General features: G+C 40.6%; 1 protein-coding gene across 1 annotated transcript; it reads left to right on the forward strand.

Annotated features, from left to right (window-relative positions):
• The first annotated feature begins 1,343 nt into the window (after window positions 1-1,343).
• Window positions 1,344-21,370, forward strand: has2 (hyaluronan synthase 2). The gene is made up of 4 exons (XM_034101737.1): window positions 1,344-1,978; window positions 15,112-15,738; window positions 17,399-17,500; window positions 17,629-21,370. Exons 2-4 carry the CDS (start codon window positions 15,112-15,114, stop codon window positions 18,556-18,558), a joined length of 1,659 nt encoding a protein of 552 aa, XP_033957628.1. The 5' UTR covers window positions 1,344-1,978; the 3' UTR covers window positions 18,559-21,370.
• Window positions 21,371-24,346: the final 2,976 nt, after the last annotated feature.

Genomic DNA, 24,346 nt, shown 5'->3' on the forward strand with positions numbered 1-24,346 from the left:
CATTTCATAGTTGGCAAAGTATGACATCATTACGGAAAAATACCTTTGGGTATTAGCCACAAATCACAACATTGGTTTATGCTTGATTCAGAAAGACTAAAGGTGAAATCATGATAATTATTTTACCTTTATCTTAAAAGGACATTTCTTAAAACTTCACGTTGCCTTATTTCAGTTGTATAAAATCTTTAGTTGCTCTGGAGGACGTTAAATAACCCTGATGATGTGGTAAGAGGTTTATAGTATGCATCTCTTAAATGGACTGCAAACCAAGTTAAATACATGAATTATTTTTTAAATGAATTATATTACTTTCTTTAATGATATGTATTAATTATTTAATTAGTACTTCTGAGTGTGTAAAGGACATATTGATTTCAATATGAATTATTGAATAAAACAAGCATAACATGGCTATTAAAGAACTATATACTATACTTTAAAGAACCTTGAAGCATTACTATAGTTCATGCCTGTGTACTATTTATCCACAAATAAAGACAAACACCATTCTAAGACCGTACAGACATAAACACAATCACCAGTATGAAATACTCAAAATGTTTTTACTTGTTTTCATCTTTGTAACTGCAAATGGTAATATTTGCAGCCAATAAAGAAAAATCATCAAAGGTGGAGATGTGTGGTTTGCACAGGAAATCGAAAATATGCAATATTGTTGTTAAAGATAAGATATGTGTAACTTCAGAGATTCCAAGGCATGAGTCCCTGATGATGATGAATACTTGTTCTCTGATGGTGGTAGGAGTGACATGTTTCCTGATTTTGGTTGGATATCCCCCTTCAGAGGAGTCACTTTTCAGAGCCCAGCCTCTGGGTTCTGCATTGCACAGCACTGCCTGCTGGTCAAAGGGAGAAACTGCATTAGTGAATCAATGAAATGACTGAAATTCCATAACATCCAAACTCTTTTGTATGGACGTGCAAACTTTATGTGGGTTTGTTATACATGTTTAGGTTACTATTCTGCCTCCAGCTTTTTATCTTAGCAGGACATTTTTCCTTGGATACATATTTTTGATCAATTTTTTTCAATGTCAGGCTCATAAGACTCATTCACTTTGAGCTGTGCCAGTTTTCACGCTATATTTGGGTGATTAAAGCCAAAACGTGGAGAATTAACGGCCTCTCGGAACATGCCAAATGTTGACTGGTCTCAGGTTTGAATGGGAGGCATGGACAGCCAATGTAAGTCTCTCTCCCTCTCCTCTCTGTCGCTCCTCCTTATACAACCCCCCAAAACCATCCCCTCTTATTAAAACAACTCGCCAATCTGTTGTAGCCCGGTAAAAGGGTTGGGGAGCCGAGGCAGCCATAAAGGAGGCTCCACACACACACAGCCGTCTGGAAGGAATTAGACAGAAGCGGCAGAGAGACTCTTGGCCACCTCTCTGCGCTCTGTGTAACCTGGATTCTTGGGGGGGGAAGTATAGACATACTTACCTACATGCCCCTCAAGACAGCAACATACAAATAACTGGAGTCATATTTAATGATTAGAGTAATTGCCTGGACTTTTTTTTATTTCTACGTATGACAGACGCTGCCAGAACACTTTTGAAATATGAATGAAAGCGTCATGAGTTGATGGAGAAAACTATTTATCATTGTTGCATAGTCTACTTTTTCTTTCTACTTTTTTACATAGCCAAAGTTGACTGACATGATGTTTGTGTTTGTAAAACGCGTACGGTGTGTGTTTGCTGACTGCAGACAGACTGTGAGAAACTAGAGAAGAGCAGCATCCAGCTGAGAAAACTTAGAGGAACGTGCGTCATTATTTTTTCTTTTTCTCGTGAATGCGGATCAATGTCAGCGGATTGATGAGACTCATTACTAGACTAGTGTCCTTTGCAACTTTGTCGAGACTTTTTCTCCCTGCGGAGCAGTACCAGAACCGCAGGAGCTGACCGCATCCTTCCTGAAGGACGAACGAGAGGACGACAGCTGCTTCAAGGTAGGCGGCAAGAGAGCCTGCAACCCGCTGACAGAGAGTGATGAATGCTCCATTAATAACCGCATCCACATCTTTTTTACATGTTGAGGCTCCAAACTGTCATTTCAATATATTTTGCGTAGCCTAAGTGTCATTATTATTTCTTTATTTCAAATAATAATTATATTGTTATTTATTTGGGCTCAATAAAAGGAGTGTTGTTAAATTGGGACACGCCAGCTGAACACAGTATTTATGTCATATGCTTTTAAATTGAACATAATTGCTTAATTTAGGGTCCATTTATTGTAAGTTACTTCGTTGAAATGTTATCATTAATATTAAGAGAAATTTGTTATATGTATTTTTACATCTGCTTTTCTTTTAGCCAAGCATTGTAAAGTTGTGGATATGTGTAAAAGATATCCGCCCAGATTAGTGTTCTCATCATACCAAACTATAGTCTTTGCTGAGCCAGTTTCCATCAGCATGAGAATAAACTAAATTGATGACGTCTCTAGTTGTACGTCATTCTTTTGAGGTTTGAGAGCCAATGGGAAGGCTGGATTTGGAAACATCCAGCGTGCCTTGTGGTGGAGCACGTAATTTGAATAGAAATGTGGAAAACGCATTTTGAGGACCTTTGAACACAGGCCGTTTTGGACAAAACAATTGTAAATGTTTATAATAATAATATCTGATGATTGGTGGCAGATTTTAATCTTGCTGAAAGTCTATCAAGTCCCTTTTGAACTCAGATTCAGCTTGGGTTCGTGATCAAAAAGGAATACATGAATGCTGACATGACCGAAAGCTTATTCAGGTGTCCGCAGAACACAGAGACATACTGTTGTCTCGCTCGCTGGTGGCATAATAACTTCCCCTAACGCCCACATAACACATTATACATAAATGCAAATGCACATCTGTCTCACTCCTTTGACATACCCTCTTCCTCCATCCGCCTACTCCAATGTCTAAGTGTGCAGATGGCACCATTGGTCTCCTATAAAACCCACACAAGGAATGCCCATCTGTGAGTTGGATGGGGAAGAATTCCTGACATTTCATTTCAAACATTTATTTATATCCCTTGAGATCATTGATCTCTTTTTCAAGGGAGACCTTTATCTTCCTCAACATCAAATCCACTTCCTGACATGGCTCATCTTTTCGTGATGCATCTGGGAAAGTGAAAGGTGGAGTCAAGATGATATCCACCTGTGAGGAGGAGTGGTAATAATAATAATAATATATTTAATTTATATAGCACTTCTCATCTGCCAAGACAAATCTCGAAGTGCTTCACAACAAGGGATACTAATACACTTTGAGAGATTAAACAAATAATTGTAATAATAATAAGAAATCAAAAAATAAAATATAAAATAGAGTACAAAAATAAAAGTCGGAGATAGCGATAAAAATGGCAGTACTCCAGGTGTACCATGCTCAAAGTTTATTGGAAGGCCTGCCGAAAGAAGAGGGTCTTAAGGCCGGTTTTGAAGACCTCGGTGGAAGGGGCAGATCTCAGCTGATCTGGGAGGGAGTTCCAGAGGCGCGGGGCGAATGAGCAGAAGGCTCGGTCTCCCATTGTTCCCAACTGGATCCTGTAGTGGATTGGGAGCCAGTGTAGTTTTGCAAGTATGGGGGTTATGTGTGCGGACCTTTTTGTACCGGTGAGAACTCTGGCTGTGCTGTTCTGGACTAGTTGCAAGCGGTTGATGGATTTGGCTGGGAGACCGGAGAGGAGTGCATTGCAATAGTCTAGTCTTGAGTAGACGAGTGCATGAACCAGTTTTTTGATGTCATCAGTTGAGAGTGAGGGCTTCAGTCGGGAAATGTTTTTCAGGTGAAAGAAGGAGGTCTTGGTGATATGTTGATGTGGGCTTGGAAAGACAGAGTGGGGTCAAACCTTACACCGAGGTTGGTGACAACGGAGGAGAGAGGAATGAGCTGACCATCAAGGGAGGGGCTGATGTTGGCGGCCTTGGCAAGCTGGTCGGTGGTGCCTATCAGGAATGCCTCTGTCTTGCTGCTGTTGAGCTGAAGGTAGTTGGTGGTCAACCAGGAGCGGATGTCTTCCAGGCAGGTGTTTAGTGTTTGGATAGTGGTGGTATTGGGTTGTGTTTTGATGTAGACCTGAGTGTCGTCGGCATAGCAGTGGAAGTTGATGTTATGTTGTCTGATGATATGACCCAGAGGTAATAGATAGATTAAAAACAGGATCGGCCCCAGCACTGAGCCCTGTGGGACCCCGCATGTCACTGTGGTGCCGTCAGACCTGGAACCCCCCAGAGACACGTGGTACTTCCGGTTGGTGAGGTAGCTTGAGAACCACTTCAGAGCCGTGTCCGTCACCCTGGTGTAGGTCTTGAGGCGGTGGAGGAGGATGGTATGGTCCACTGTGTCGAAAGCCGCACTCAGGTGAAGCATTTAGTCCACTGTCAGTATGAATAAATCAAAGTGAATGCTTTGAATAGGATCTAGAATTAGCTGGCTTCAACAGTATCGGAAACATAAATGATGTTAATTCAACACATCCCATGTCATGTTAGCAGCTTATCTACGTTGCAGACATGTATATATATATATAGACATATGTATGCACTTACAATGTATACTGGAGAAACTAAATAGCTTGCACACAAATCTGAATTTAATTGGTTTAAATGTCGATTTTAAAAGGATACTTTCAGGACATAAAATGATGTATAATCAGCACATGTGTGGAACCTCTTTCAATGCACACATGTATTTAGACTGAGACTATCTCTAATCTCTCCCCTAGAGAAACTTCCGACGCTGAGCATTTGGCTCAGTGTGCTTTACAGTGAGGAAGGCAATCCATCTCTGGCAGCTATTAGTGGAACATTAAGCACTTAAACAGAGATTTCATTCTCATCTGCAGCCATGTGTAACCCATGTCAGTTGCCTATAGCTGAGGAATAAAACGTGTCTGCACTCTTAAAAAGGTGATACACACACACAGTCATCATTGCTACAGGATGTTCTTCTTGCACAGTTTACTACCTATATTAGAGGAAGGCATTCCATGGCTGGCCTCCATTTTGGCTCACAACAAATTCCCATGTGCCATTACCGCTCACAACATGGGGTCTTCAGCGTGCAAAGGGGCCTTGGGGCTGGCAGGGTACTGGAAGTCAGGATATAGCGCACATGTGCCCCTCCCATAGACACAACACCACCTACCTCATCTATTCGGCAATAATGCTGCCCCAGTTTATTTTCCACGTTCGCTTGGTAAAGTAGCAGCCAGCCAGTAAAAGTGAAATTGTGGATGTCGGCATAGGCTTTGATTCCCACTACCTCATACTGAGTCATAACGGCTCACAGGGAGGGGTCATGCCAATGTTAATGCATACAGTAGGTCCAGGAGTAATGGCAGGAGCTGTCTACAGTTAGCTGTGTATGAGTGTTTTTGGCTCCTTGACATTTTGAATGTAATTGATGATGAAAAGTGGTTATCTTGTGGAAAAAGTTAATCTCAATTACAGTCACATCCTTGCTTTCTTTTCAGGCTAGCTTTAGTTTACCGTGTTATCTCTAAGCTCTAATTAACAGTGATAAGAATAGACTTTTCTACCATGTAGGGAAGACGCCAGCTATTTCAGAGCACTGTTGATAAGTGTCAGATAAGGGAAAGTGTTGGATCAATGCATGACAGGCTGGGATCATCAAAAGGAGAAACAATTTAAAACCTTTTTTATGGCAGACATTTCAGTATAGGAAAAAACGAATAACCAGACATACGAAGCATTCTCTACAAATGTTGGATCTCTACAAATGTTGGATCCCGCTACGTGGCGTAAGTCCAGTGCCTCAGCTGGCAGTGAACCGAGCCAAGAGTCTACCACTTTGCAACCACCCCATTCCCTCCTTCCTCACTTCTTTCCAACCCTCTTTCTTTCATTCCTTTTCTACATTTCCTTTTTTTCTGCTGCTCTTCCTTGCTTGATCTCTGTGGTCAGAAGTCATGTTAATTACTTCTGTTCTTTCACAAACAAAAAGTAAGGGATGAGTCAGCGGGAGAAGAACATGCCAAAAAAACAGCATCATTTGACCACAGTGTTTCATTACATAATGAATCGCAGCTTCACTGACCACCTTCACGTCTATACGCCACGATGATGCAACTACAACTGTTGTGGTAAAAGAGTGAGATGGTGCATGACGAAGAAACGGATGCACAGTAATAAAAAACAGTCTCTTCAGATGTTGTAACCTTTGTACCTCTGCCAGTTTGAGCCCTAACACACTGAATTGAAATGGAAAACAGAAGCAAAGGGAATAAAGAGACAGGGAATGTAATGGGCTTGTTGTAACATTGCACCTTTATGGAGCTGCCCACCTGATTCCAATCATATAGGGAGCGGTGCAGCGGGTGGTGTTACTGTTTAGCTCTGGTGCTTTTAATGGCACAACAGCACTTTGTTACCATGTGGGGGGTTTATGAGAGGGAGAAGGAAGAGGAGGAGAAAGGGGAGGAGTGAGGAGGGTGGCTACTTCCTAGCGGAAGCTTTAAAAACTCCCATGACCTTCAGTTCATCTGGAGTGAACAGTGTCATTCATACTGGAGTCTGAAACCGCACAGTGTCTGTTAAACTGCAGCAATATCAAAATAATGAAATTAAGATATATTAATGAGTACATTTGCTTAAGTCTTTTATTTTTGTACTAATTTGAGTTACTTGTACTTTACTAGAGTTTCTCTAGAAAGTCTTTCAGACAGAGGGTGAAAAGAGGTGCTGCAGCAGTATGAGAAAAATAAAGACCTTTTGGAACATTAAAGCATGTAAACATGTCACAGTAGATGAACAATATACAATAATGAACCTGAAAATGAGCATAATAGGTCCTCTTACGTAAGATAACTGAGTAGTTTGTGTTGCTCTGCATGCTTTCTATTCTCTTTTGAGATTTAACTGGTTAAGATGAAATTTTAATTCGTCATAAATGCGTAGAACAGAGTAGATCTCATATCAGAAAGCAGCTCAAGAAAGTAACCAGGAAGCGACAATCTGGCCTTGATTGTGTCGAGTGTGCCTCGCCAAAATCTGAAGCCAACTGTGGAGTCTTTCCCAGCCGCTCCCTCTCCACTGCCTCTTCTTCTGCTTAGAAACATGTGAGCCCTTTTCCTGCATCCGGTTACAACTGTCACAAGGGCCATCTTCACTTCTAATGCTTTTAAAATGCATCCTGGCTCTCTTTTCCAGCCCTGCCCAGCTCTCTGTCTCCCACACACACACACATATGTACGACGCCCAAGGTCTTTATGTGCATTGGTTGTTCATGTTCCAGCAATTTTGTGTGTGTGCATTTTCTGTTGGCAGAACATGATGCCTTTGAGAATTCAAAGGTGTGTACGATTTCAGCACGTCTGGTTTTCCAATTCTGTGTTGGTGATACATTTCGAGGCTTTTAGAAAACCATAAATAGCATTAGTATGTATGTATTGTATTCAGAGTTGGGTGTAACGCCTTACAAAGTAACGCATTACTGTAATAATATTACTTTTGTCGGTAACGGAGTAGTGTAACGCGCTACTTTTATAATTCAGTAATCACACTACAGTTACTAACATTGCCCCGACACGCGTTACTTCGGTACTTACTAAAATCAGTCATCAAACCTCAACAAACACCTGCAAAGAACACATGCTAAGGTGAAGCTAACGCACAGCTATTTGTTGTTTGTTTATATCACGTAGTCTGTTCTTCTTCTCTGTTTTCCGGTTGTTGCCTGTTTTGAATGACGAATACACACTACCGCCGCCTGCTGGTAAGGAGAGTTATTGCCACTCACGCATGCGCAGTTCGTACGTGCTCGGCTGAAGTCTTTGCGGTGTCTGGTTCCAGTGCAACACATGGCCAACACGCAGGAGAACACGCCGACGCAGCAGCGTGAGCAGAGATAGACTGCGCAAAATATACAGATAGCAGGAGACAGAGGACAGCCACGGTCAGATAGGAAAACATTCAGGATGTGGATCAGTCTTATGGAAACTGAACTAAAGAGAACATTTGAAACTTTAGCAGTCTGCGTGATCTGCCTGCAGGGAGGGGCGGGCCGGCCCTGCGAGTAAAGTAACGAATAAAGTAACGAGTTACTTTATGTAGAGAGTAACGAAGTAGTGTAATATATTACTTTTTTTTAGTAACTACCCCATCTATGATTGTATTCATGCCCAGAGTAGACCGGCCCCCACAGGTGTGAGCTGGCTCATTCTTCAGAGCAAGTCTAAAGTTTTATGTGAACATTACACTTCTAGTCAGTGACTGCTGAGTCACAATAATATAAAGATGTAAGCTTTATATTATCTCAACTCCACACAGACCATCAGTAAGCTGTCTTTTTTTAATCAGTTTCAAGTTTATACTGCCTGTGTCGATACAGTATACTGACACACACAAGTTCACGAACATCTACAGTACTAACTGTACAGATACACACAGTCTGGCGAGCCTTGTTATATTTTATGTTCCAACGAAGGCCTTGGAAGTGGGACCCTGCTGACAGGGATTCCACCACTCTCCTGTGAGTTAAGTCAAGAAATCTCTTCCTCTCTACAGATAATGTTCGCTCACACACACATCTCTTCCTGTACATGTACATTATAATGCTTAGCTCACAAAAGTGCACATACACACACACACATACACATACACATACACACACATGTGCTCATGGCCAGTTCTCAGCAGCAAAGTTAAGACTTAATGGCATTCACATTAACCCAGACACGCCACATCTGACATCTATCCACTGTTGCATCACATTCACAAGAGTTATTGCAGCATGTGGTGATTCCCTTGTCTGTGCTAAATCAGCAATTGAAGGACTTAAATGGATCAGAGAGTTCCCTACAGGAAGTGAAACGGTTTACACACACAAACATATAATAAAGTATTAAAGGGGAAATACAATGATAATTTTCAGGTTAATATTTGTATTTTGGGTTGCTATTAGAATATCTTAACTTGCTTTAATGTTGAAAAAACCAATTACTTTTCTTATACTGTCTGTCTGAATATACCTTTATTCACTCTCTGTCTGAAAAAGGTCAGTATTAGTGTCCGTCTCTTTAAGCCCCTCCCCTCAAAGCCCATTCTGCTCTGATTGGCTTGTCAGCTAAAATTGGTTAAGGGACTCAATTGTGAGTTTTAGAAGGTATTTTCACATTTCAATGAATAAAACCTTAAGTCGAAAATCTTATGTTTTCTAACTGTGGCCCAGAAGGAATTGTATTGTCTTATTTCTTATCGTGTCTTATAGGTCCCTATCGCGGCACAAACTCCTTATGAGTTATGCCGCTGAGAGGCTAAAATGTGCTCTTTGCTATGATGCGTTCCATATAAGAGTCTGAAGTCATTCATAGTCCATAGTGTTTAATAAAATGCAAACAAACAATGTAAAACTCCCAGAGCGCCATTCACCCTCTTCCCACATCATATCCTCCCAAACCGGCATCCAACAGGTGACCTAAATAACAATAAACCACACCCACGTGACCATTGCCGGAAGTGATAAACAATATGAATTAAATGCGATGCAAACAGAAATGAAGATAATAATACAAATAATAAGTAATGCCAAAACAAGCATTTTGGCTCCCACAGTCCCCTTTAAATTGATTGGGAGATAGAAGGACCTCTCAGACCCATGACAAACGTTGTTGGGTAAATGTTAATACATTTTTAGATAATCGCATGGCATTGACACATTTCTTTCTATCTTTGCATTATGCATTATAAGCCATGCTTGCGGCTTGCCTGTGACAATGGCATTATTTTTCATGGCCGAGACAGAAAAAATCTTAATACATATTGGAAGGATTGCCATGGAGTTTTTTCAGGAAATCTTCCAAACATTGAATTGGTTGGACTTAAATTCATCTCTAGCAACACTTTGATCAAAGTTTTCATTTATCCAGTAAAATACCTCGAACATTTATAACACATTAATGGTTCCCAGTTCCCACATTGAATCAAACTGACTTTGGTGGTCCCCTGAAATCCCCTCTAGCACCACCATGAGATTCCAATTTATAGTAATCCCATCAGGACTCTAACTCTTGTTAGATGTTAAACCTGAATGAACTAATGTTTCAAGCATGCATATGTACAGTCTAATACTACAGCTAAAACATGTTGTACAGTAGTGGTGCAAGGTACTTTGTGTGTACTTTTGTCTATTTATATTGAATAGGGTCCTAATATCAGATCATATAAAAAACAGATCACACGTAATTTGTCTCCAGAGATATAATGCTCCATAGCGATACAGCAACATTGGGAAGTACAGTTATAATAATCAAGATTATGTTGCCGTTGGAGGGTTCAGAGATTTTCTAGTCTAGATTATTCAACCGGTTACCTTTACGACTAATCTAAAGGATACTTGTCAATGAGTAGTCGCTTCTTCCTGCACAAGTTGATGGCCATCTGGTTGTATTATATTCAAGATAATTCTAATAATAACATCTCACATAACACTATGCATTTCACACCAAAACAATTTGGATTAAAAAAAAAAGCACAAAAGGCAACAAGAAAACAGTTTGATGTAATTTGGTACAAAGGCTGCAGCATCCTTTGTATTTCTTTTTACCAGTAAAGTTGAATAGTTACTGTAATGTTATTTCAAACCGAGCCACATGGAGATTTCCCAAAAGGAAAGAGCAGCAATACGCATTATTTCATCAGTTTTTCTGCTAACTCACCATCTACTCTCCATCCCAGCAAGATATTACATTTTTGTAAAAATATCTCCCAGACAGAGCCAGTGGGAATTACACTCAAGAGACGGCTAATGACGTTAGAGTGCATCTGCGTAAACGTCCAGCCCAAGGTCACCATAGGGTTGGACTCACACACAGATAGCAATGGGGTTCTATATGCCAAAATACAAAAACAATCAGAATGCAAGGGTGATATCATTCACATGTTCTAATGACACCTTTGACTTACACATATACGTTATACCGACATGCGTAGGATACACATACGCACCGCTCCAAAGTGTCAACATTCATGTGTCGATGACACCTTCAATGTCACAGATACTCCTCTGATTAGAGCAGTGTGTCTCAAAGTGGGGGGCGCGCCACCCCTGGGTAGCGCAGAGGCATGACAGAGGCCAGGAGGAAACATTTGTATGACAAATAAAAATGACGTCATGACCAGCGGAGGTTACACTCAGAAACCTTAGAAACCTATGAGGGTGCTGTAGGACACAGGTGTGTAGTGTACCTTTTGAGGATGGAAGGTCAATAAGCAGCGTCAGGGGGCGCTAGGGGGTGCTGCAGGTCCCCCTAGGATAGCCATAGCACCCCCTAAGCACCCCCATCTTTTTTATGAAATTCATAATTTGAAAAATTATTGATTCGAAAATAATATGCTACAGTACAAGTACGTCTGGTTCTCTGTGTTTCATTCAAGCTCGGCTCTGTGTGTGTATGGAACGAGCCATTTTGTGTGCGCGAGCGAGAGAGAGAGCGCACCGGTACCGGAGATTGTTGTTGTTAGCATCTGGTGCTAGCTAGCGGATATAAGGAGCTTTTTCAACAACAAGGTGGAGGGAGAATTCTCGCCTGTCAGACTGAGAGGCTCAGATAACTACAGCTCAGTGAGGTAAAGGACTCTCTCAGTGTTTAGATTACCCTCTGAGATTAGTTATCTCAAACGGTTTGGTCACGATTAATGTAAACAATTATTTCCGAGGCACACGTTTATATGATCATTATAGGTATAAAAAAATAAGAGAATAAATTAAATACAGTTATGAAATACTATGACAGTAAAACAAGAATACAGTTTAAAAGGGGAGTGATTTGTAAAATATCCATAAAGAAAAGGCACATCTGCTTACAGTTCTGTTTCATATGGGTGTGGAGAGATGTAGATCTCTTAGTTTTGCTCTCAAAGTGCACCAGATTGATGCTTTTAACTTCAATATTTAAAAAAAAATCTATCGAGCCTTCATTGTAACACTGTGTATGTGCATGGGGAGTGTTGCAGTACAAAATTCAACTGTAGCGACCGGTACATTAATGGGAAACCCTAAATGTTTGAGCACCCTCTATGAAACGTCAAGCTACACCACAGCACCCCCAAAAGAAAATCACTGGCACCGCCACTGAGCCTGCAACCCTGTTTTGAAGAAATGTGCAGTGCAAAAAGGCTCATTGCAGCCACCTGTGATAAGACACACTTTTTTGCCAAATATCAGCATTTTCTTTCTTTTCATTTTTTTGCACAGATTGCAAAGTGGCAAAGTGAATGCACAATTGTATTATGTATTGTTTTTACATATTCACACACCGTTGGCCATGCCTTCGGGAGCAACTCAGGGTTAAGTATCTTGCCCAAGGATACATCGACATGTTGACTGCATGGGCTGGGATCGAACCCACAACCTTCTGGTGGAAAGACGACCGCACTCCCTCGCAGCCACAGTCGCCCACGGTCAGTCGCGTTAGACCCCAGAAACAAACTCTGAAGCGTTTCAGCATCAAGGCTTTGTCATGTAACAAGTGGCCTTTTTATAGTGGTATATCCATAATATGAATCTTTCATTTAACATGGTGTGGCTATGGTTCAGGGGGTTGTGATGATCTATTAATCTACCAATGGTTTGACCCAAGCTCCTACAGCAAATGTTGAAGAGGTGGAAGTGTACTTGGGCAAGATATCGTAGGCCATATTTCTCCCGTAGGCATGTCTATGGTATTGTGACTAGTATTGTTGCCTACAGAGAACGTAGACATGTATTTCATCCACTTTAACTGAAGCAAAGACTTTGTCAGAATGGTTCAAATAATACATAAACAAGCAGTCAATTTCAACAATTCAACAAACGCTCTGTGAGGTTTGCATGTTCTCCATGTGTGGTTCTCTCCATAGCCCGAAGACATGCAACACGGGACATTGGAACCTACCAACTCCCAGTAGGTGTGAATGTGTCATCATGCCCTGGTAATGGAATTATATTAAAGGATTTCTGATTTTTAAACCATCACATACACATGTATATTTTGCACTTCTATGGTGAAACACATTTTTCTCCTAAGCAGTGAATGAGTTCCTTCAAAGTTGATGGAGGGTCAAAGAGTGTATTCCTCACTACCTTATATAGTTGTAAAACAACACACACACACACACACACACACACACACACACACACACACACACACACACACACACACACACACACACACACACACACGTACTAAAGGAGGTCTAACGCTTAGCTTAACACAATTAAGAATGTGTATTTGTACAGGGACACACACTCCTCTCTCTCTCTTCTCCCTGGTGTAATAAGCTTTTATATGTGCATTTGTGTGTATGTGTGTGTATAGTAGGAGTGTGTCAGGGGTCTTGTAAATGAGCGGCTGACGTTAAGAGCCTTGTTGCCACGTGCCAGAGGAGGTCTGCTACACTGGTTGAGGACTTCTCATCCAACGATCAAATGAACAAGGCATTATGTCTGAGCCAAGGGGTGTGTGTGTGTGTGTGTGTGTGTGTGTGTGTGTGTGTGTGTGTGTGTGTGTGTGTGTGTGTGTGTGTGTGTGTGTGTGTGTGTGTGTGTGTGTGTGTGTGTGTGTGTGTGTGTGTGTGTGTGTGTGTGTGTGTGTGCGTATATTCCTCTCCCTTAGCTTAGCCTCCCCCTCTGACTCTGCTACGCTAGCAGTGTGTCTTGCTGTTTTTTCTCTTGCAGTTGCTCTGTTCTGCTCAGTGTTTCCTGCTGTTCTTTTTCTTTCTTTCATCCGATATGCGCTTTTCTTCCTGTCTTTACAATACTTCTGCCTGTTTCTCCATCCCTAACTCCATCTGTCTCGTATGTTTAGGTGTGGTGTTATACATTCTTGCCAAATGACAAACACGGTTAGGCCTTGTGTTATTTTCTTTTGATGACTTTATTTCTTGTGTGGAGTTATATATATTGATCGTCTTGACTAGACTAGACTTACATGTATAACTTGCAATATCAAACCTCCCAAGTGTCAAAATGACACCCCACTGGGGGCGCCCCACTGATTCAGTGAACGAATAAACATAGTTTGACCTCCGTAATTTCAAAAGGTCAGACGTAGGTTGATTTTTCCCTTTATGCTTCACATAAAAACATTTTCTTAATAGAAATACAATGTCATACCCTCCCATTCGTCATTGCACATCTGGATCTTTGTATCTTTTTAATCCTAGAAGTAATCTTATAGTATTTATTTGGGGAGGCACAGAGGGGAACAGGCACACATGCAGCATTAGAAAAATCTAAAACACTCTTGTCTTCTTCTTCCCACGGAGATATAAACAGATGACATCACAGGGTGGTCCGCCCTGCGTTGAGCCGAGCTGAGCCACGCTGAGTGGGTCTCTGCTGGTCTGCCAAACAGATGGCGGTAGCAACAGAATGAGGGCTGGAAACAAACTTTAGAAAAGTTTGTACAGCCGGACTCATGTCGCTCAGAGTATAGACACAAAAGCAGGGCCTTTTCTTGACTGAGCCACACATAAAACACACAGAATAATATTTCATTGACATAGTTCCTAGCCTGGAGATCTTTTTGAACCAGAAAAATATTATAATAGTTTCTCCCAGGGATTTAAAAAGCACTGGGACATTTAGCAGGGGCACCCAGCTTGTTGGTAATTAGGTCAAGAAATCTTGTAATGTGCGCCCACCCACAGGGGAGTTGGAGCAATACTACTCACAACTGTCTGACATTTAGACTGGGATTTGGGGGAGGGGTGAAGGGAAGGAGAGGAGGAAGGAGTACAAAAAGGAGAAGCTTTACTGCTTTCTCTACCTGGGTTTGTTGTAATAAAACAAACCTGTGTCGTAGAATACTGTGCTAAAATGTTGCAAAAAAAGCTTTTTTTCAAATGTTGTATTAATTCTACTTTAAATCAGTCTTTTAAATTACTTTTTTTCAAAGTGTATAGAATGTTTTAGTTTTACTCTCAAAATCATGTGATGGTCATCTGAAGTCTGCAGCAAGTTACTTTCTTCCTGTTGTTAAGGAGAAGTATGTATGATAGAACGTAAAATGATTGAATGACTTCAACCCCTAGCATAACGTTCTACATTGACTAAATGTGACCCTTGTCTCCACTCTGTGTCCCTAGATGAAGTGTCAGAGAGTCCTCACCTACCTGCGGATAATTGGGACTACCATGTTCGGCGTGTCCCTCCTAGTGGGAATCTCCACGGCCTACATCATGGGTTACCAGTTTTTCACCACAGCACACAATCACCTATCCTTCGGCCTGTATGGCGCCATCTTGGTGGTCCATCTCATCATCCAGAGCCTCTTTGCGCTCTTAGAACACCGAAACATGCGGCGTTCCTTGGAGACGCCGATCAAACTCACTAAATCCTTGGCGTTGTGCATCGCAGCGTACCAAGAGGACCCGCACTACCTGAGGAAGTGCCTGGTGTCGGTGAAGAGGCTGACGTACCCAGGGATCAAAGTGATCATGGTGATTGACGGGAACGCAGAAGATGACTTGTACATGATGGATATTTTTAAAGAGGTCATGGGTCGGGATAAGTCGGCCACATACGTGTGGCGGAGTAACTTTCACAGCAGGGGGGCAGAGGAGACGGACGAGAGCTACGCTGAGAGCCTTCAGCAGGTCTCCAGGCTGGTGCTGAACAACAAGTGTGTGTGCATCATGCAGAAGTGGGGAGGCAAGAGAGACGTCATGTACACAGCCTTCAAAGCTCTGGGGAGGAGCATTGACTATGTGCAGGTGAGTCCGTAGAAATAGACATGTATACTAAAAGAGAGGTTAATGAGAAGAATGAAGGAATAGGAAAAGGTGGAGGATATTTTTGGTAATGGTTCAATTGAATGGTAAAAGGGCCACACGAGAGTAGGAGACCAACACAACAAATGTGGGGGCACTGATATAAATGTTACACCATTATATAACATAAAATATTATTTATAATGAGCCTGTGTGTATATATTCACACATTCACATGTAAGATACGGACAGCTGTCAGCTGTGTGAGCTGAGTGAAAGGGAAAAGAAAGAGGGATGGAGAGAGAGATGGCTGTAGAGGGGAATGGGGGTTCTGCCAAACCAAACATGGGGTCCACAAAGAGCCTTTTGTGTAGCTTTCAGACGGACGGTGGCTGTGTGCATCATGTTGTGCAGTGTAGCGTGAAGCAGGGCAGCAGTAGCTTATGTCTAAGTGTAATGACAGATCTGTTTAGTGTTTCAGCATCTACATGGACCAAAAACTGTGTCAAAGAAAGGGTTGCTTTGGTATGCATCTGTTTGACTGTTTGACATTACATGGAATTTAAATAAATACTGTTCAAAACCAGTTGAACAATTAGGATCTCAGTCTATGTTAATGACATTTAAATTATATCTTTGGAAAGGCCAGTTCCCAAGAGTGTTTGGCAGGGGTATACATGAAATACTCAAAAAGTAAGCAACCATGGATGTAATGAGGTGCTAAACACTGGAAATAGACTTAGAGGTATGGAAAAAGTGTCCCAGACCTGGCTCCATATGCATGTCTCTTTTTTCAAATGATGTTTCAGCCCTCAGGACTTCAACATCAACAAACTGGCTGGCAGATGTATATAAATACCTAATATTGCCTGTATCATGCAGTTGTATGACTTAAGATATAAACAGAAGCGTGGCACCACATAAAATGATTAAGGGCCAGCACTGATTTTTATCCTGTATCCAATTGACATTGAAATAAATATGAACCAACGTTACTTTCATAGTTTGGCCAAAACATAAATTCTCCTCACGTCATATTTGTTCTGTAATATTCAGCTGGCCGTTTTACATAAACATAACATGTTGAACAATGAGTAAAACACAACAGAAACCTCATTATTTGAATAACATTAGAATGATATTAATGAGTTTGCATTATGGAAAAGGGGACTTCAAGTGATAAAACCCTTTGATATGGTGCTGCCTAACACCTGCAGCTCGGTGACTGCCAGAAACCTTTTGTTTTACAGTGATTTCAAAACACTAACTTCAGAGCTGCCAGCAGTGATGCCAGTATCCTTCAAAAAAGGAGGGACAGTGTTGCCTTTGTTCCACCATCAGTATTTGCCTCTAACAGATGTGTTTTAATAGGGATCTGGCTCTAGGTTTGTTTTCATCACCTGATTTTGTTAGGGAGTAAAATGACCATTTATAGAAGAAAATAGAGAGAGCAGGAAGATAGTGGGTGATGATGTAATTTGAATGAATTACTCATTGTTGCAGGCAACAATTAATTTAATATTTCAATATTTATTATTATATTTATTTTTACCCTGGTTTCTGATAAGGAAAGATTCCCTGAAACCTTTTACATAACAGTACCAGATTATCTTTGGCACTACAACAAAAGTAACTCACTGTTTATGTTGTTGGTTTTACTCAGGTATGTGACTCTGACACTATGTTGGACCCGGCATCATCAGTGGAGATGGTGAAGGTTCTAGAAGAAGACCCTATGGTGGGAGGTGTTGGAGGAGATGTGCAGGTTGGTTCAAAATTAAGAAAACGTTCCTATTCCATGCAAGTGACACATTTTGAAAACTGACAATTCCATATCAATCAAATGTTTTATAACCACCAACTTTTTCATTTGGCATCTCGATTTCTCCCTAGATCCTGAACAAATACGAGTCGTGGATCTCCTTCCTAAGCAGTGTGCGGTACTGGATGGCCTTCAACATTGAACGGGCCTGCCAGTCCTACTTTGGTTGTGTGCAGTGTATCAGTGGGCCTTTAGGCATGTACCGGAACTCTCTTCTGCACGAGTTCCTTGAAGACTGGTACAATCAGACTTTCATGGGATCCCATTGCAGTTTTGGGGATGATCGCCATCTCACAAACAGAGTTCTAAGCCTTGGGTATGCAACCAAATATACTGCTCGAGCAAAGTGCCTCACTGAGACGCCGATTACATACCTGCGGTGGCTCAATCAGCAAACACGATGGAGTAAGTCATATTTTAGAGAATGGCTATACAACTCCATGTGGTTCCACAAACACCATCTATGGATGACCTATGAGGCTGTAATAACGGGCTTCTTCCCATTTTTCCTCATCGCCACCGCAATCCAACTTTTCTATCAAGGAAGGCTTTGGAATATTCTTTTGTTTCTGCTTATTGTGCAGGCGGTGGCGTTGATCAAGGCAGCGTTTGCCAGCTGCCTCAGAGGTAACATTGTCATGGTGTTCATGTCATTCTACTCAGTACTTTACATGTCAAGCCTGTTGCCAGCTAAGATGTTCGCAATAGCAACAATCAACAAGTCTGGATGGGGGACCTCTGGCAGAAAAACCGTAGTGACGAACTTCATTGGTCTGGTTCCTATATCAGTTTGGTTTACCATTCTCTTCATTGGGATTATCTACACAGTAATTCTGCAGTCTAGAAAACCCTTTCCCGATTCTGAAAAAATTGCTCTGGTCATCGGGGCAGTCGTCTATGCCAGTTACTGGGTCATGCTGTTGACGTTGTATACAGTGCTCATAAATAAGTGTGGGAAGAGGAAGAAGGAACCCCACTATGATATGGTGCTGGATGTTTGAGTTCCTTACAGTCATCACTTACCACTGAACTTTGTTTCTCGGCCGTTTTTTTACTCACACCATGTTGTTATACAAATATTTTTTAGATGCAGAAAAGCTCTGGAGGCAAAACTGGTTGAGTTCAACTATAATGGCCAAACAGGGTTTTTTTAAACTTGAAAGGAAAAAGAACATGTAAATGACAGTGGCTGCTTCTTCTTTCTGTTCATTCATGACCATTGTTCTTTATTATTTTGGAAAAGCATGCTAGCTAATTAGCTCGAATCTTGTATATAACTAACTAAAGATCAGCTACTGTAAACTCACTAGGTAAACTTGACCACTCAGTATGGCATTGTTTAATACATTGCAGTTGGCTGCAAGAGTGCTAGGTTTTGTAACGTTAGCTACCTCTTACCCATGTCATTTTCAATGGGCTTCAGTCTAACGTTTGCAACTCAGCCAAAAAAACTGCCTTTTTTGTAAATCCATCCATTGGGGTTTAACTTGACCAGAAAGAATATTCTTCCTCCAGAGCATCATTGTGTCTCCACAACATGTGTGTACACCCTAACTAGAAACACATCTACATTAAGCCACCACCAATGGAAGCAAAGAAACAACACCACCAGCAGCTTTCTCCATTCTCCTGGATTACTGGTGTTTTTGTAATGGTAATATGCAAGTATCTGGATGGTCAGCGTACATCTCATGAATAGGTGAGGTTACCCATTGAAAACATATCCACAAATAGTCACAACACATCTGTTTAAAGATTGAATACCACAACTTCAAAGTACTTAGCTTTTCTGAAGGCAAAGCATTGGGGTAATTTATCAGTGTTTAAGAATCTCTTTGGAAGAGCTAAATAATCCATGTACAAAGAGTGAAAAGAGTGCAGAAAGGGCTTTAAGAAGAAAAGCTGCTCTTTTGCTGCACTCGTGTCATATTGGACACTTTCTCATAGTCTTCACACATTATAAATGTATTGATCTGTTTCAACAGAAGAATTTGTTTAGTTTCGCTGTTGTCAATTCATTGATGCAACTACTAAATAAATATCAATGGTAGTGCACAGCTATTTGATGCAGGCTTGACATAACAATTCTTAATTTCCTGCTTGGAAACGAACGCATCACTGGACTTGGTGCATGTAAAATGAATGTGAAAAGGTGCAACATGCATAGAAGTGTCCAATAATGCTATCGAGAGGATACCAAATCCATTAATATCCATCATAAGGTTATTTGTTATTCCCATAAAACATGATTGCAGTATTTCTCAACGTTTACAAAGTGAAGAATCTCAAACTGATCACTGATTGGTGGATATAATCTCACAGGGGACCAGGTGAACATGTGACCAGAAGAGAGACAGTGTACCATTGCTGCTGTGACTGGTTTTTTTATGGAAACAAATATTTTTTTGTTTTACTTTTTTATATGAATTATGAGCAATATTGCAAAAATGGTTTTAACACTATTATTGGTAATGTTTTATCTTTCTTCCACGTTGATTGATAACCACCAAGTAGACATATTGGACATGTTCCAATCCAAATACTTTTTTGCCTTCCATGTGTCCTTGCTCTCTTCCTATAATTCACATACTGTATCGAAGATAGCTTCCTTGTATTATGTTGAATGACCTTGTAAGGAAGAAGTAAATGTGAGAAGAGCACATTAATGCACCAAATGGGAGAAAAGTATACCTGATAACAGGAATGTGAATAAGGGCACTTCATGGAAAGGAACAGCACTTTGGAATGAAACGAGTCCAGTGTTTGCTAAAGACCAGGAGCAGACATGAGTTTAATTCTTATGCACTTTTATGTCTCTCCTGTGTTCCAGCATGGTGCTTGACGTAATCAAGATGAAATACCTCAGTGGTTCTCTTTGCATTGCATTAAGGCATTAGGATGCCTTCCAAAGACTGATGCATTCTGAAGGTCTCAAGTAATTTATGATCTGTTTGTGATATTAGATATAAAAGTGTCCTTTTTTATACACAGTTCCTGATTAAGTCAAAGCTGGATTTCTCTGCCTAGTCGGCCCTTTGCTGTAGCCGTTTACTTGTTGTTACTTTGTATTTCAATGCATTTTATATATAGACATTTTTTTCTACTTTGCTTAGCTACCAAAGATTCTTTATTTTCACTCATGTTTTTATAAGAAAAATGGGGAAATGTTTTTGTTGTGCTTTCAACTGTTCTGACAATGACTTGTATATCTGACCAAACAATGTGAAATTCTGAGCTGGGGGGTTTGTCTGCAATAACAACAAGATAAATGTAATTTGTAGGGATAAGTTATTGATTTCAAGAGTGTTGATGAACCTGTGTTTTTGTACTTTGTACTTAGATAGAAAACCAGCATATTTATGTAAGATAATTCTGTGGTTTATAGAATTCTGTTCTTAGTAACATGGCCTATGGTATACATGTAAGACCCCTAAGGATATATTTGTATACACTGCAAAAAATAAAAGAAAATGTTTTTATATATATATATAATGTGAACATAAGTGCTAGACTCCAAATGTGTTTGCAGTCGTGCATCCCATGTTCAATACAATGAGCAATAATGCCAAAGCAGACTGGAAACTGTCATCAAAACATATGCACACAAATGTAATTATTTGCAAATTATGTTTTAAAGTTGGGAGGTGCCTTGTGGAGCAATAACAATTTAGAAAAACTTGGGGGACATTTTTATACACTTTTAATGATGGTTTTATTTCAAATGTAATTATTGAGACCAACAGCAATGTGTTTGTTTTCATGTCAAACTAGTCATGGGCAGTGTTATCGTGAAGCACTTTCGTGTTGTGCCAAATAAAGCAACTTTTGTTCACATGTTATGCTGTTTGAGTTTGAATGTGTTGGTTGGTTGTTTCCACATCAATTTAATGAAACATTTGGGACACATCATCAGTAAAGTAACCTGGGGTCTTTGGAGGTTTCAGTTATTTCATCATCAGAATCCCCCGCAGGAGATGATCAAACCCTGGCTTGTGTCCCAGTAGCACTTACACTCTCAGGCTTCCCCTGCTGTTAGACCTAATACAATCTAGTCTTGAGAATAGTTTTGCTGCCTCAAAGGCCCTCTTCATTGCTTTTGTTTTATCCACTTTGCCAATAAAGCACCTGTATTCCACTTCCCATCTTAATCATATAGCATTGGGAATTCCACCCGACAAGTCCTCCAACTCATACGACCAAATGGGCCGATTGTTCAGGCTCTTATTACGACCAAATATGTAGTTTGTTCAAGCGCTTAATATGTCCTATAATTACGTTTTAAAGTGTTCGCCCTCTAGTGCTGAATGCAAACGTTAAAGATGGTTGTTTATTCACAAATAACCCTCTCTATAAAATAAAATCCTAAATTGTAGGATAGTTCGGCCATTAAAACGCTTTGTGATTACATTTCTAGCGAGAAGTATATATTGTACTTTTAGAATCCACGACCAGTCGATATGTAGAATCTATAGTTTGATAGATATTACGAAGATGATTTGAGGTATGCGGCAGCCTCCATGTAAAGTTACGGGTTGAAAACAGTATTTCCGGTCTCGACGTTTTCATAAGAAAACCAATGATCAAATGATTTAACAGTGATATCTGCAGTACTCATCCACTAAAAAACATCAGTTTATCCTTGTTAATTATACAACATTTATTGGTTTAAATTGTGTATAATGCTTTTGTGTTTTTCCCATAGGTTTTTCTCTTTTGATTCTGAGAGAGGTTCAGAGGTTTTGATAGGCTAAAACATCGCCGCAATGCATGTCGGGATATGGTGTTTATATAAAATCGAAAAAATATATACTTATTCCGAGTGTTCTTGCTTTTCTCTTTGGAAGTCATCACATAACGGCATTGTAATACACGGTTCGGCTGCATTAAATATTACATATCTGCCGTAGATATATTATTTATAGACAGTGTTGGGCAAGTTACTTCGAAAATGTAATATATTACATATGACTTATTACTCTCTTTTGAAAGTAATAAGTTACATTACAAAATTACTGTCTCTGAAATGTAATGAGTTACACTACTTTAGTTACTTTTCTAGTTACTTTCACCAAAATAACCGCAAAAGAATGGCTAGGTATTTTAAATGCTGAAATGTAATTTAGTGCAGCTCATTATACATCCAGTGAAAGGCGATGTGGTATAGCATAACAACTGTGTAGGCCCTTAAGGCTACTAACACCTTGTATTACACGGCTTAGTTGAATACTCCATTCTGATTGTAACTTCTTAACATGTGACACATTGTTAATACAGCAGTACAGACCACTGTCAAGGACTATAATGAAGGTTGCTAAGGAGGATCCAGAAAGAGAAAGGAAAAGAGGTTAAAAGACGGAGCGCTGGACGTCAGATAAATCACCAGAATAAGGCAGAGAGGAAGTAAACACTGACAGGACACGGAATGGGCTCTGTAGTGTGTTTAGTATATGGCCGTGTGCAGGCCCGGCTCCAGAACAAAATGACTCAGGGTGAATCTGAGATCACAGGGGGCGCAGCAGTAGTAGGTTTACATGAGCAATAGTGGCCGGCAACAGCAATGAGAAATAGCATTGATGGCCCCAATGAACAGTATTTTGGCATTTGTTATGTTTTGAAACCAAGCAAGTGAGAACATTTCAAGTGAGTTAAAAGTGAAATATATATCCTGAAATATCTCATACAGTCCAAAGTGGACTGTGGCAAGGAAAAGCACAAAAGCTTCAAAACTGTACTGATAAAACAAATGATACATATTGTAAATCAAGGCAAATATTATTTGAACCAGCTCATGGTTTGAAATGGCAAACATTGAAAAGCAAAAGTATTATTAAAACCATGTAGCCTACTAAATCATCACCTTGGTCCCATCATATACTCTGGGAAGAGAATATTTACTGTGCTTGAAAACTGGTATCACATCATCATGTGTGGTTGAATTTGTGACCTGGAGATCATTTCAGCTGCAACATTAGCTTGTTGATAAGCTTGGGATATGAGATCTTTTTGTAGCCATTCGTGGTGAAGGCATCTGTGCTATTGTATGCATTATTTGTGACCCAACATTTCAACAGGCATGGCAGAATATGGCACTATTTTCACATATTCTAGCCCTTGTCTATTTGTATACCACGAGCTGCAAAATGACCACCTAACCCCACTGTACAGGCGGGTACTTGTTTAGATATACCTGGGCAGGCTCTGTTTCGCCGTGGTATCCTGGCACCTGCGGGCCGCAGAGGGGCGGCGGTGTTTCGGGCGATGAAGACTGCTGCTCCGGGGGCGAGGGCGGCGAGTCAGGCGGGAGTCAGCTAGTGTCCACAACGGAGGGTAACGTGATGTCCCCATCCGACCTGTTGCTACTGTCTGCAGTAGATGCAGTGTTGCTGGCGTTTAGTGATGGTTGCTTTAACCATTTTCGTATAAATGATTATCCACAGATGTGTGTCACTGCTGTGGAAGCACTTTGGAAATGATGCACGCGCAGCGGAGCAGGTTACGCGCACCTGACACAATTTGTTGTTAGTATTTTTCGCTCCGTTCTCTTTTTTGAATAGCGGGTGAATAACATTCAACTGCCCCGAAGATCCAGGCGCGAAGCCTGAAGGGTAAACACCAGGTTTACTAATCTACCCGCACAATTTGTCTGGTGTCGGAATGTCTCGCTATGTTAGTACATTGTTAAAAAACAAAACACCATTTAATTTCGGGTTAAAATGTGTTGTAACTGCGTTACTGAGCATTGTAACGGGTAATATATTACCCACATTTCATTAGTAATGCGTTACATTA

This window comes from Pseudochaenichthys georgianus, chromosome 16, assembly GCF_902827115.2.
Source record: "Pseudochaenichthys georgianus chromosome 16, fPseGeo1.2, whole genome shotgun sequence".
Lineage (NCBI taxonomy): Eukaryota > Metazoa > Chordata > Actinopteri > Perciformes > Channichthyidae > Pseudochaenichthys > Pseudochaenichthys georgianus.

Excerpts from the sequence above, each read along its gene's own strand:
- has2 (XM_034101737.1), top strand. The coding sequence starts at position 15,112 with ATGAAGTGTCAGAGAGTCCTCACCTACCTGCGGATAATTGGGACTACC. Across the intron at positions 15,739-17,398 it reads GGAGCATTGACTATGTGCAG|GTATGTGACTCTGACACTAT; the intron begins GTGAGTCCGTAG and ends GGTTTTACTCAG. Across the intron at positions 17,501-17,628 it reads GTGTTGGAGGAGATGTGCAG|ATCCTGAACAAATACGAGTC; the intron begins GTTGGTTCAAAA and ends ATTTCTCCCTAG.